The 13,486-nt window shown below is 36.6% G+C and overlaps 1 protein-coding gene across 3 annotated transcripts in view; it reads right to left on the bottom strand.

The window, feature by feature from the left end:
- Nucleotides 1-13,486, bottom strand: part of CC2D2A (coiled-coil and C2 domain containing 2A) — a 47,261-nt gene that overhangs the window by 6,456 nt on the left and 27,319 nt on the right. For 2 of the 3 annotated variants that reach the window (XM_085223445.1, XM_085223446.1), the window contains 10 exons: nucleotides 11,181-11,273; nucleotides 9,749-9,840; nucleotides 8,173-8,340; nucleotides 6,563-6,668; nucleotides 5,159-5,268; nucleotides 4,945-5,041; nucleotides 3,639-3,737; nucleotides 1,717-1,893; nucleotides 1,098-1,118; nucleotides 55-258 (listed from right to left, as the gene is read on the bottom strand). In XM_085223445.1, the coding sequence (XP_085079571.1) occupies nucleotides 55-258; nucleotides 1,098-1,118; nucleotides 1,717-1,893; nucleotides 3,639-3,737; nucleotides 4,945-5,041; nucleotides 5,159-5,268; nucleotides 6,563-6,668; nucleotides 8,173-8,340; nucleotides 9,749-9,840; nucleotides 11,181-11,273 (1,167 nt within the window). The remainder of the gene's footprint in view (nucleotides 1-54; nucleotides 259-1,097; nucleotides 1,119-1,716; nucleotides 1,894-3,638; nucleotides 3,738-4,944; nucleotides 5,042-5,158; nucleotides 5,269-6,562; nucleotides 6,669-8,172; nucleotides 8,341-9,748; nucleotides 9,841-11,180; nucleotides 11,274-13,486) is intronic. The other variant, XM_085223447.1, reaches the window with a different exon arrangement.

Below are 13,486 nucleotides of genomic sequence, written 5' to 3' on the forward strand. Positions count from 1 at the left end.
AACATACTCTGAAATCTATAACCCAGAAATGCCATGATTTTTTTAAACACTTACTGCTGTTGTCTGAGAGCTATTTGGGAGGGCATCAAGGAGCTCCTGGGGCGGATTGAGAGGTTTGATGTATCTGGTAATAAAAACTGTTTTCCCGTTGAGGTCAATTACAGTTGTTGGGCACTGACGGTTTGGAAACTTCGACGTACATTCAACTTCATATTTTTCTGCTGCTTGAAGCAATTTCTCATCTTCTTGGGTATCAAACTTCAAAAGACAGTAGAACTCATGTGAAAATAGTTTTATTGATAATTTGAGCTTAGGTCTTTCCTAAGTTTGACCTTTCTTCACCATTTGCAGTAGCATAAAAGGAGAGTGAAATTCTTTCCCAACGGTCTTTTCAGCTTCCCCTGCATTGCATACGTAGGCTCACAGACATATAAGAAAGCTCAAAGCAAAGGAAAAAACCCAAGCAATTACTTATGTTACTTATGAACACACAGTGACCTGTGTCTAAAGCTGGCTTGATTAAAGCACAACAAACGCAGTGAAAGTTAGGCCAAGCACACTGCAGGGGTGACTCTAACTTCCCATCCTAATACTCACTCCACTACAACCACAACTGAGATTATGCACAAAAGCCCATCATCTTCACATGAGTATTGCTGGGACAGTGCAGCACAGTGTTAAAATATTTGCAGAGAAGGTCCAGAACACTTTTAGATGTACCCTTACTATTCAGACTGCTCTATTTTTTTTTACAGCTTTTAGCTGAGCTTTTCTAGAAAGTATTTTAGTTCAAAATCAGATTCAGCATTTGCTGCCCTTCTTCTCGAAGTAAAGAGAGGTAGAACAGCAGCACTCTGCAGGCAGATCTCCATGTCAGAAAAGGAGACACACAATGGTGATTCTTAACCATAGTTAACAGCTGAAACGTAAAGCTTTGAGAACTTTCAGAATTCCATCGTAGTAATTCACTGCAAATATCACTGAAAGAATGTCACAGTAAAGAAACACAAACTGCAAAAAGAGTGCTGCAACACCAAGCTTAATCTTCAGCAGGGAGTAACAACAATCTCTCAACTGATTTACTCTAATAATTGTACCTTCTTAAGCATTTCATTCATCTACAGAGATTCAGGAAGGACAGCAGAAAGAGGAAAAATAGGTAAAGAAATAAAATGAAGGTTGAATGTCTCTAGTAAATGACCAGCATAGTTCTACAATGCAAAAAAATTCAAAAAAATATCAACTACTCCTGTTTGTGCTTGAAAAACATACATTCCTACTGAACGAATCTCCAGTTAATTGCAGAACGCTGTATAACATGGCAAGAACACTTATTTGATGTTTAGAAGTTATTCTTTCAAGGTCTGGAGACAAGTATGAAACATTCAAAAACAGCATTTATTATTCAGTACTGTAAACACACAGCAAGAAATGCTGTAAATATATTTGCCACCTCCTTTTTGCCCATGGTTCACAAATACTGATATGAATATCTTATTGCTAACAGAAATAAATGAGAAAATTACACGCTCAGAGATAGTGAACGCAAGTTTGCTTATTTGTCATGCATTAAATGTCCATCTGGTTTACTGGTGTATATGGTTAAATTGAACCGAGCTAAAAAATCTGACTTAGAACACTGCAGTGTACTAAGCCTAACTACCTACATACATTTCAAACAAATGGCAAGGATATGATAAATTATGGATTAATTACCTTTTCTCTGACTGACTCTCCAGGAACGAGCTGTGGTTCAATGGTAATGAACAGTGTTATATAGGAGCCCTCACTCAGATTTCGCACGGAATCATACCCTCTCTCCATGCCCAGGTTCTTCTCTTTGCTGTAGCCAAGGAGTACTGGAGGAATATTCACCTTGAATGTACCATCGATCTACAACACATACAGACAAGCAGTAGCACATATGTATTAACTATCTGTAGCAAACAAACAAACCCAAAACATTTCTCATCAAACCAAAAAGCGAAACTACTAAGTCTTTCAAAGTGCTGCTCAGTGGGAAGGGAGAAGACAGTAAGTTATGACCACACACATGTAACTGTTCTCCGTGAACACTGATAGGCATGCAATCTTTTTCTTTCTAGTGCTTTTTACTACGTATTTTCAGTCTGCTGGTGAGTCTAAGTAGCAGTGTTGTAACACGGCAATGTTTACTTGGAAAAATGACAGAATGGAAAAACAGATTTGCAGGACTATCCTTCTGGAGGCAGCAGCACACCATAGGCTTCTGCCTGGGCTTGAGTGGTGCTGTGCATTATACTCTAGTATCTCATAGGTAGGCACCTTCCAGGCAGAAAGTGCTGATGCTTCTTGGATGCAGTTGGAACTGGGACTGTTCACAGCCAGCTCCCTAAGAAGAGGGCTCTGGCAGACTCTGTCCTTCTGCACCTCCTTCTGCAGCCACAAACAAGGTAAGGTCTTTTGGAAAGGTCATATCAGAAAGGTGCTGGCAAGCTCAGCATTTGCTCAGCCCAGATTCAAGAGTACACAGCCTTAAGAGGAAAGCAAGAAGATTAACCTCTGGATTTGAGCAGAGTTCAGATACCATTTGAGGCAAAATTTAAGGCTGTTTAGGATATGCTATATATGAAGAACTGGCCATAACAGTGAGTCTCCATGCTTCTGAGCAGGATGGCAGCCATTGGGAAAGACATCTTCAGAAGATGAACAGATGACTCACTGGGCTAGCTCATCAAATATTTAAGAACAAAATTAGGTTTTGATGAGGAAAAGATTAAATAAATCACTCAAGAATTTCCGCTATGATACAGTAGAATGGGATGAAGAAATAGTTCATTTGCCACTGCAGATTAATTGCTAGATACACCTTGTTCTTACTGAAGTGAAAATGTGATTGGTCCTGCAGTAATAAGTGTGAAAACAGTGCCAGGAAGAGCTTGCAGGCACTCAGTGTGCCCAAGGGCTCTCAGACAGCAACACCTTCTCAAAGAGTCAGGAGTGCATCTGACAGCAATCCTTAGTATCTTGTACTAAAACAGGAAGAGCAACAAGTACCACAAAGATGCTACTGTAGCCATCAAAGATAGACTGTCTTTCACTACATATTGATAAGCAGCTTGTTAAAATGTCTAAGTCTGTCCACTGAGTCTCGCAGGTCTGTGAGCAGACACTTCTCAGGAGGATTTTGTATAATCAGCATGGGATGTTTTCCTGGAAAGAGAAAGAATCTTGTTCTTTGTTTATTGGCCTGTAAAAGTAGAAGGAGGAAAGGAGGAAAAGGTGAAATTTGAGACGTGTGGAAAAAAGAGTCAGGTCAAGTTTTATTTAAACACTTAGCTAGGCAATGCAGTACCAGAGATCTCAACAGCTACTGTCAAAATCATCTAGAGAATTTCCATTTTTAACTTTATTACTGTAGGAAACCAGGCAGCACTGTCAGCACAGAAATATGTTTGTCTGTCTTTGCTCCCTTCCAAACGTTGAACTCATTGGGAAATATTCACCAAATTTGTCAAAGTACAGCAGTTTCAAAGATACTGTCAATCAATTCCATAAAAATATATGACAAGTACAGAGAACATAATTAAATCTGACTACACATTACCAGCCCCTTTCCACTGTTTTTAAAAGAAACATTTCAAGTTACTGACACTTACTCTAGCCTGAAAATATATTGTAGTAAAGGGAATCTTAACACATCCCAGCCAGTGCCTCTCGACACGAGTGTGGATACCACTTCCTCTGTCGCGATCATCCTATAAAAAAGTAGGGCAACATAATTTGTAAGACAACTTCATTTCCTTTCAATCAATAGTCTCATCAGGGCATGAAAAAAAATCCTAAATTGTTTTTAACAGTTTAACTCACTAGAAGTGTAAGTTCAACTAGTATTATGGACATAACTCTTTGCGTGCTTTTCAAGCATGTCAGGTGCTGAACAAAGTAGTGGTGGTCAGTGATACAACGTGACTGCACTTCAGGCTTCAAGTCTTCTCTAACTTCTGATGGAAAACTCAAACATTAAACAAAGATTCCACAAGCATCTTTTCACACTGTGTAAATTGATCTTCTCATGACATATTTCACTACAATTTAAAAAGCCTTTAAAAGATTTTGAAAAACTGTATTCAAAACTGAATGAAAATTAACTAAGTACTGTGGAATTAAAACAGTGTTTTCATGTGTACTGGCTCTCTGTGATTTCCAGATCTAGTTACAATCAGTGTGTAAGTTCAAAAACAGAAGAGTTCCCTGAATACTAGAGTGACATCTGAATTTCAAGATTATACTTTTTTCCCCTCCTGCTTCATCAAATACAATTTCAGTTTTGAAGGCAGAATTCAGTTCTCAGTAAGATGCATGTAATATTTACTCCTGCATTATGTTTTCCAGAATATTAAGTGCTACTATTTTTATGCATGCTGAAATGACTGGAGAAAGCTTTCACTGACTTCAGCAGGCAAAGGTGTTATGTCAATACAGAGACAGTTTTTCACTAACAGCTTGAAAAATAAGAGTAAGGCAGAATATAAAATGGTAGAGGTTAAAAAAAAACACGCAGGACCTTGTTAAGCCATCCGGCATGCAGTAAGAACAAAACGAAACAACAACACCCAAGCAACCAAAAGAACCTGTATCAAATTTAAGAACAAAATTAAGAGTACTATTCATACACTGACTCTCAATTTTACTGCCTCTTAAGTCTTTAAATGTAAGACAGATAACATACAGATGCTGACCTTCAGCAGCAGATTACACAGTACAAAATTAATTTGTACAGACAAAAGTTAACTCTGCTCCCTTGAACAACATTGCAATATTGACTAGATATAACACAATAATGAATAATGAAGAGAAAAAGGAGGCACAGGAGGGTGAGAGCTGCTACACTGATAATTTCTGATAAGTTCAGGAAGTTTGCAATATTCAGTGAAGTACATTGCCCTTCAGTTATGAACTCACCTCTGTAACATCATGGAGTACTTCATCAAAAATATTAATGAACACTTCATCCTTCACTGACTGCAAACTATGGGTGCTGTAGTCACCATTAGGAGCTCTGAAAAAGTGAAACAAAAAGAGGTCATTTGAACAAAGCAGGAGAACTCTGATAAATCCATATGTTCAGACTGAACTGTTACTGCTCAGAAAAAAATTTGATTTCATTATGCTGTACCTAAATGGAAACTCAAGTTCCTCATTCCAGTTGGGGTTTGGACCTTCTGCTGTTGTTGTCCGACAGACTGTTCGCTGAAAAGAAACTTCTACAAATGGACGGACTAAAACCTGTAAAAAGAGATCCAAACAAAGGAAACATTCATCAGAGCGTGCTCAGTTACATATTTTTATGTATTTAGAAAAAGAAACACATACTTTGTGGTGGTCAGACTGGTCCAGCCCAGACATAACACTTTACTATACCTCAAACATTGCACTTTACAGGCTTCTAAGCATTTATGAAGCTTTTAAAATAATTTAGTATGTTAGCATTTCAAGAAGCTGATGTGTACTCAGGATATTTCATATATTATATACAGAAGGAAAACCACTTTTTCCCCAGCTCCATGGAAACTACTGGCTAACTAATCATAGACTGAACCAAATGTGATTCAGTAACCAGTGGAGAAGAAGTGTCCCTGTATTCTCATATTGCAGATAAGCAACTTTTACTAGACACAACAAACACCTAATTTGATTAAAAATGCATCAATGGAACATTTAATTAACATTCAAATGCATACAACAGAACCTATGCCAGATTTTAAGACCTAATTTTGAAGAACATTCTAAGAAAAACAAAAACCCCACCACAACAAGCTTCCATCTTCATTTAGAAATATGCTGAATCTAGTTATCAACAGCAAGCAAATGCATTTTTAATATCAGTCCTAGTAACAGCCATGCTGGTTTACACAAAGAGTGCAGTGAGCCCAAAGTTCAAACAAGTATAAACATAGAGCAGAGTCAAAACACAGAAGCATCAGGTTCTCTTACAACTTTTCATGACTACAAATGCCTTAAGGTAAAGGGACTTTCCTGAGCCTGTAACAATTTTCCTACAAGGCACCTTCCAGCACATCATTCTTCCAAATACTTGTTCAATATCCACATCAATGGAAGCAAACCTCTTTTAGCCACAATATCTATTTGCAACTTCTTTGTTCATACCATAACTGTTGCATGAAAAGTTACAATTTGAACCCAGCTACTTCCAGCTTAATTTAATGAGCCCTCAGTCTTCTAATAAAGAATCAGTGAATAGTCAATCCCCATCCAAATCCACCCATTATTTTCTGCATCTCAGTGTCAGTCCTCCTTCTCCCCGATTAGAAATTACTGTTATTCTAGCTGAAAAGCCACTTTTCACTGCACAACAGCCACTTCATATTTATGACAACCTTATCATTCTTCTCTGAACCCTTATGCAGCTTAACTATCTTTTTGGAGATCAAGGAGTAGGCAAGCCTACCTCATTAACAAATATCTTTCTGATGATGTTACTGCCTGTAAAAAAAGAGAAATGCTCACAACTTCATGTAAACAAATGACTGTTATAGATTTAATGAGTTTTGGAATATACCTGGTCAAATGCCCAATCTACATTGTTGGTAGGGCTCTGAGCAGATGGAGAGGCTGCAAACATTTCATTAAAGGATCTGGAAGATTTAGATGGTTGTTGAAGTTTGCTGTGAAAGGCAACAGACAACAACACTGTGAAAAACAGAACTTATTACCAAACAGGAAATCTTCACATCATGTATTAACCATACAGAGTTCTGGAAATAGTTCCTGTATCTTCATTTTCTGACTTGAACCTAGGAAAGGTAATTATTCAGTCAAATCACAAGAAAAAAAATTGCCAGAGAGGGGTAGGGAGCATATGGCTCTTGTAAGCATCATTGTAAAAGTACTCTGTGCCTCAGGGCTCTCTTCTGACAAGTTTATAATCCCTCTCTCCATTTTTATTTTTATTTTTTTTTGCTTCCCCTGGACAATCACCCTAAGCTACAGATTTTTCAGTTTAAGGAGATGAATCCCTGAAAAATTCATAAACTGGATAGATTCACAGTGTTCATGGAAGGTCTCTATGACAAAATCAAACCCATATGAATACCACACAGATGGTAACCCTTAAGTGAAATAAAATAAATGTTAACATGCTTATTTTTATCTTAACTTTTTTTGGTAATAACACCGCAACAGAGATTGTAAAACAATAACTATTCATAAAAAAGCAGCTCAAAATAAGGTATCTGATAATCAAAAAAACCCCAACCCAATGGGTTTTTAAGTCATTTTGTAATACCAATAGCAAATCAAAATTTTTGTCTTTTCCCTCCTGTCAGTGTATTTCTAATGTGAATTCCTTATTTCTCAGTTTGACCTTATTTACAGAAGTTCAACAGAACCTTTATTATATTAAATAGATTTTAAAAAAAGCAGAAGTGCTAAATTAGTTAGCTAAATGCTGAGTAGTTGCTCAGGATGAAGACATTTCCCAATTAAACATATAAGATATATTCATTTTGGGATAAAGAGAACACAGTGCTAACACACTGCTTCTGAAACTAAACCAGACTGTCAGAACTCAAACATCTCCACAGGACACAGCATAATGCTTTAGAGATGCTGTGCTAATATGCTAAGTGTTGTGATCATCCGAAAAGTAGCCAGGGCCAAACCTGGATCAATTTGTTCCCTCAAACAACCAAGTTCATGAAGTTCTTGAGAAGATCACCACCACACTCGGACTCAGGAAGTAAGTACAGAACGAAGACATGGAGTTTTATATATAAAAATATATATATAAAAATATATAAATATATATAAATATCTAAGATTTTATGAATTAAGATTTCCTTGAGTGTAACTCATTTAAGACATACCTAATCCAATACTATCCATGATACAATGTTGTCAAAGATCTAAGTTACCTTCCAGACAGTGTCTTCCTTAAGCAAGTATGCTGTTGTAAAACATTTCTTGAATTCTGAAGGTATTGATAAATGATCATATTCTTCTAAAAACTTAGAAAACAGCAGCTTGTCTAACAAGATAAACCTCTATGTATTTCATCATGAGGATCAAAACAACAGACGTGGCTGAATTTCTACACTAGTTACTTCAGCTGCCTTTAAACAGTAGAAACCACAACACCAATCTGCACTGAAAACAAGCGCTGAAGCATACCTCGTGACTGGTTTTCTCACTGGAATGTCATAAGCTCTAATGATGTTCACTAACAGCTTAATGTCTCCATCTGATAAATTCTGTGCTGTGACCTTCTTCCTTTCCTTTCTTCTTGGCTTTAATGGTCGTTTTGGCTCTGCCAGTTTAAAGAGGCCAAGTCCCAAAATACTAACAATCATAAAACAGACATTTAGTCATTTTTGCACAGAATCCAGAATTCTCTTGTTTCCATGACACACATGCAAACTATGCACTAACAGAAAAAGGAAACATACGCTGTTAGTGTCATACAAAACCCTAAGGAATGTCAAAATCTTTAAATAATTTCGTACTATGCAATCCAGTTCTCTTATATTTCATTAATTCCACCTTAAATATGAAAAAAAGAGCTTTTAAAATCTTTTTTTTTTTTTTTTTTTTAATTTCCAAAACTAGGTAAGATATAAAGAAGACAATTCAGGACAGATCTATACTACAGCTATAAACAAGGCATCTAGTAGATGATAACAACCACTGCATGAAATATGTAAGAAATCTAATTACACAGCTATGTATAGGCTACAGAAAGAAAGCAGAATGAATATGCCACAACATACCCTGGACCCTCAGAACTTACAAACCCAACGCAAAGCAGAACCAAAGGGAAAAAAAACAAATAGGAAAGGAATAAAAAGCAGATACATGTTTTTACATGTCACTGATATTAACTGCAAAAATACCTAAATGACAGAAGACATCCCAAAATCTACTTTAAAAACTGACAAGCCAACAGCGCTATCCCCTTACACATAATAAACAATCACATTAATTACTTCTAGGATAAAACCATGTGTTACTGAAATCTCACCAAGTAGACACTTTAAACAAATAACGGTGTATTTTAAACTCACTAACTGCATGGATTAACAAGCAGTATCCAATACGAATCTGTATTCATAATAAGAAAACACATGCCAAGCATTTGACCTAAAACTACTTCAAAAGCTGACTACAGTCTCACTCAAGTTTTTCCATTCTGTAATGTGAAAACATGAAGGAAAAACTGCATGAGCCCTGTTTCAGAGAGCGAGTCTCTGCATCGCCAGCAGATGGGACTGTTTAGTTTTATACTGAAGTACAGCTAACATTTTCTGAATCAACAAGTGTGACATGCATAAGAGTGAACATGAGCAACTTCTACGAGAAAGAGAAGTATCTGCTATTCATGACTTATGCAGATTAAGTCAGCAACACTAATTAAGAATCATCATTGTGGTGATTACTCAAATTTCAAAACTAAGATGAGATTTGTAACAAAAATTCAGAGCCAGTGCATATGCACTAAAACAAAGAAATCTTAGAAAAGAAGAATCATTGCACAAAGCAGTAACGTTTCTTACGTATTTCTAAATGCTGTTAACTTTCAGAAAGTAAGCAAAAATCACTGCTATAGTGACAGAACAACCACACTAAACATACAGTATCTCACTAAACATACAGTATCTCATCAGTTGGTCAAGTCAGTAGACTCTGCAAAGAAGTATCAGAGACAACTTTACATTAACTGACTTAGAATCAACGAAGGCATCTCCTTTACCCCAGAGTAGGAATCTCCTCTTCATTGACCAGGTCAGAGAGAAGGAAATGGTGCTTGGCTATTAGGAAACGGTTAATTACTGATTCTCGAACCTGTGAGTGGGAAAGAACAGAGGAAGAGGAGACAAAATGAAACTTTAATCCCAAACCACTGCAAACACTTGCGTTTTGTCCACTACACCCAAATTCCAAAAACATATTCTTTATTTTATTCCTCTTTATTGAAAGAGTCACCTCAAGGAAAGTTTTCTTTCTACCAGAAACAATTTCTTCTCTCATAACATAATATGAGCTTATTTTACAAATACGTTTCCATAGAAACACACCAGCTAGCCACATGTGAAACATATGAAAGCATACATCAGAAAAACAGAGAATCAATTTTTACCTGATTACAGTTCATCATCAGAAACAATCTCAACAATAAACATCACCAACAGACATCTCTTTCAGGCACCTACATGAAGTTACAGAAAAGACTGCAAAGAAATCTATAGTATTAATTATAGAGATTAAAGGCAACGCTTTGGACTGCTGGACAATCAGGAAGGCCTGTTACTAATCCTATGGTTTCAAATAGATGTTCAAAAATTCTTAGCTCCTTTCATTTCTGTGTTGAGGTAACAGAGTGAAGCAGAGATGAAAGCATTCTCTCCTCTCTTCTCTTAACAACTATGTAGAAGCAGAGTGAAGGAGCACTGCCTTTGTCCTTTTATTTCCTTCTACTAAGGCTAGTCAAGTCTTAACATACTGTTCTATTATAATACTAGCTGCAGAAGAACAGTAACAAAAACTTCCAATACACGTCTCCTTTCCTTACTTCAAAAGTTTTCATTTAAGTTGCAAAATCATTCATCGTGCTGAGGTGACAGTAAGATTGCATTTCAGACCAACATGAATTTCAGACCCAACACCAGCAATCTCACTTTCTAGCATATCTGACAACATATATAAGCATAAAATATCCAAGTGCTAGTTTTAAAAAGACCACTTGCATTTATCTCAGTGACAAACAGAGGTACTACTACATGCTACTGAACTCCTGCTGTATTGCCATTCAGTGCACTGCATAACCATGTTTCAGTACACATGGAAATATCATGCAAAGCATATAGGGCTGACACAGATGTGACAGCTCATTTAAAAATTATTTTTGATATTACCATACTGAATCTGGGTTTTAGCACTGACCTGGATGATTTAAACACTCTCCATTGTCTTTTATGATGAGATTAGCAACTACTATTGCTAATAAGCAATTTTTTTTGTCCCACACCAAATCAACCTTAATATTAGTTTTGCTGGCTGGGACTTCATCTACCTTTTTACACAGCCACTGACTGTCTTCAGCATTCCTGAACATTGAGCATCCAAATACAGCAGCAACACATAATTTAGAGAAATACCATGGATTTCTAATTTTTGCAGCTTACCTTTTGTAGATAGCTGGCAACAACGGCTCTGCGTGCATCTAGGTAATGCTTATTGTCAATCACATCCCTCTCATGTAGTCTTTTCTCATATTCCTGAAATATTTACTACAGTTTGTGATTTGATAAATATCCAATGCTTTATTGGATACAAGAAAAAAAAGGTAAATATTTCATTAATATTAACGTGTGGATCAAAGTAAACAAAAACAGATGGCAGACATTTAAGGCTATTTTAATGCTAATGTATACAGTAACAGCACTGCACAACTTCTATGCATTGAGAAAAGAACTGCCTTAAGATTCATGTGCTTTAAATCACTTGGAATAACTTGAAGATTTCCTTCCCTTGTTCTAAACCTGACCTTCCACCTGCTTTTGTAAGCTGAAATTCCATTTCAACCAGAAATGGCTCCTGCTACTGCAGCTGCAGTAGGATGAATTCTTTACAAATAGAAGAGATACGGGATTAGTGAGAAATGACCTTTCATTTGAACTGTGGGAAATTTTGCTGTGAAACAATTACTGAGTATTTTCAATCTGCACTCAAAAAATGAAGAGATTCAACAGCATAATAAAATCATTGGTTGTAGATAGTGAGAAAGTGAGGATTTTGCTTTGCCTGAGGTTTGATCAAAGAACCAGTGGCCCAATTGATGGGCTGAGATGAACACTGATCCAGGGTTATGGTTACTGCTTGGTGGACCTCAAAACTACAATGAAAGCAATACTGACAAGCAACTTTTATTTGCAAGTGTAGGAGAACATCTCATGAATTAAGAAGAAGCTAGAAGCACTCAGTTTCCAGGCAAAACACAGAGTCTTGAAGTCTAAGAGTGTCCCAGGATTGGTAGCTTCACAGCTGTCACAAATTGGTTTGGCTTTAGAGCTACAGATCCCAGCTGTCATACAGAAGCTACTGAGTGAAATTTACTTTCAGGACTGGCTCTGTTTTCTTTTCACCCTATCGCTAGGTACCTGAAGGAAGCAGTAATGGCTCCCCTCTTAAATTTGTCTGCTTAGGATTACACAAACTCAGCAGGTTTGACTTGCCTCATGAGGAAGAGCCTAAAGAGCAATCCAGTCCCTGCCCTAGCTGTGGGCAGATACAACTGCAAAGAAGACAGGGTCAATTTCTTTTCTGTAGTGCCACGTAACACAACAAGGGAATACAGCCAGCACATACAACAGAAAAGGTTCAGGTTGGACATGGAGAAAAAACAAACAACCAAAAACAATCAAACAAACAAATCACTAGAAGGCTACTGCAGCTGTTATCCACAAGGGCTGTGGAATCTCCCACTTTTCAAGACTTGGCTATCCAAACACATAGCTGACCTCACCTAGTTCTGGCAACAGTCCCATCACTGTGGAAAACAGGACTAGATGAACAGCAGACAATGTTTTCCATGGTTTTTATTTAATTTGACAAGTTTTTATATGTTTCTTTGCCAAACAGCTAGTAAACCAACTAGGAAAAATACCACTTTAAAACTCAGTTTTGAAGATCACGTCATATAAAGTGAACTTGGAACAGGTGATCATGGGCTTATTCAACTCACTCTTAATGGGATAAAAACCAAAATAACAAAGAAAGAAATTCTTAAATTGAAATGAACAAAGTTAGTCAATAAAAATCAAATGGAAGTCTTTATCAAAAGTGTATTATATTCTTAAATAGAAGGTAAACTAATATAAAACTTGAAAATGAGAAATGTTTATAGAGAAGAAGCCAGATCTGATTGAATTACTAAAGCACATTTTAAAAAGATATAATCCAAAAGAAATGGAAGAAAGGAATTGTTCAAAGAAATTCATACAAGGTACAAAGCAACTGCCAAAATTCAAGATGATTCTGATCCTGAGAAGGCAGTGAACACACTAAAATGCTATGTGGTCATACAAATTGCTAAAGAAAAACAGAATATGTGATTTAACAGTAATAGAGGAGCTGAGATTAAATATAACTGAAGTATAAACCCAATACAAATGCATAAATGGCATGTGAGTAAGATAATTAAGACAGGCAAGGACAGGGTGGGTTAATGGGAAAAATGTACCAAAACAGAAGTAATTGCAACATAAGCTGGAGTAAAACATAAAAAGGTTTTAAATACTCAGCATCACTGCTTGAGCCCCGTGAAGTGAAGAATAGTAGAAAAATTAATAAGCATAAGCCTGAACAACCTGTGTACTACCATTCTATATTTGAAATCACCTTTAAAAGAAACTATCTTAGAACACTTGTGCCTACCATAGTTGCTGTGTTGTATTCTTTTTCTTCTACACTATAGCTGTGCAACCATTTC

Source organism: Meleagris gallopavo, chromosome 4 (assembly GCF_905368555.1).
Source record: "Meleagris gallopavo chromosome 4, MGAL_WU_HG_1.1, whole genome shotgun sequence".
Taxonomy (NCBI): Eukaryota; Metazoa; Chordata; class Aves; order Galliformes; family Phasianidae; genus Meleagris; species Meleagris gallopavo.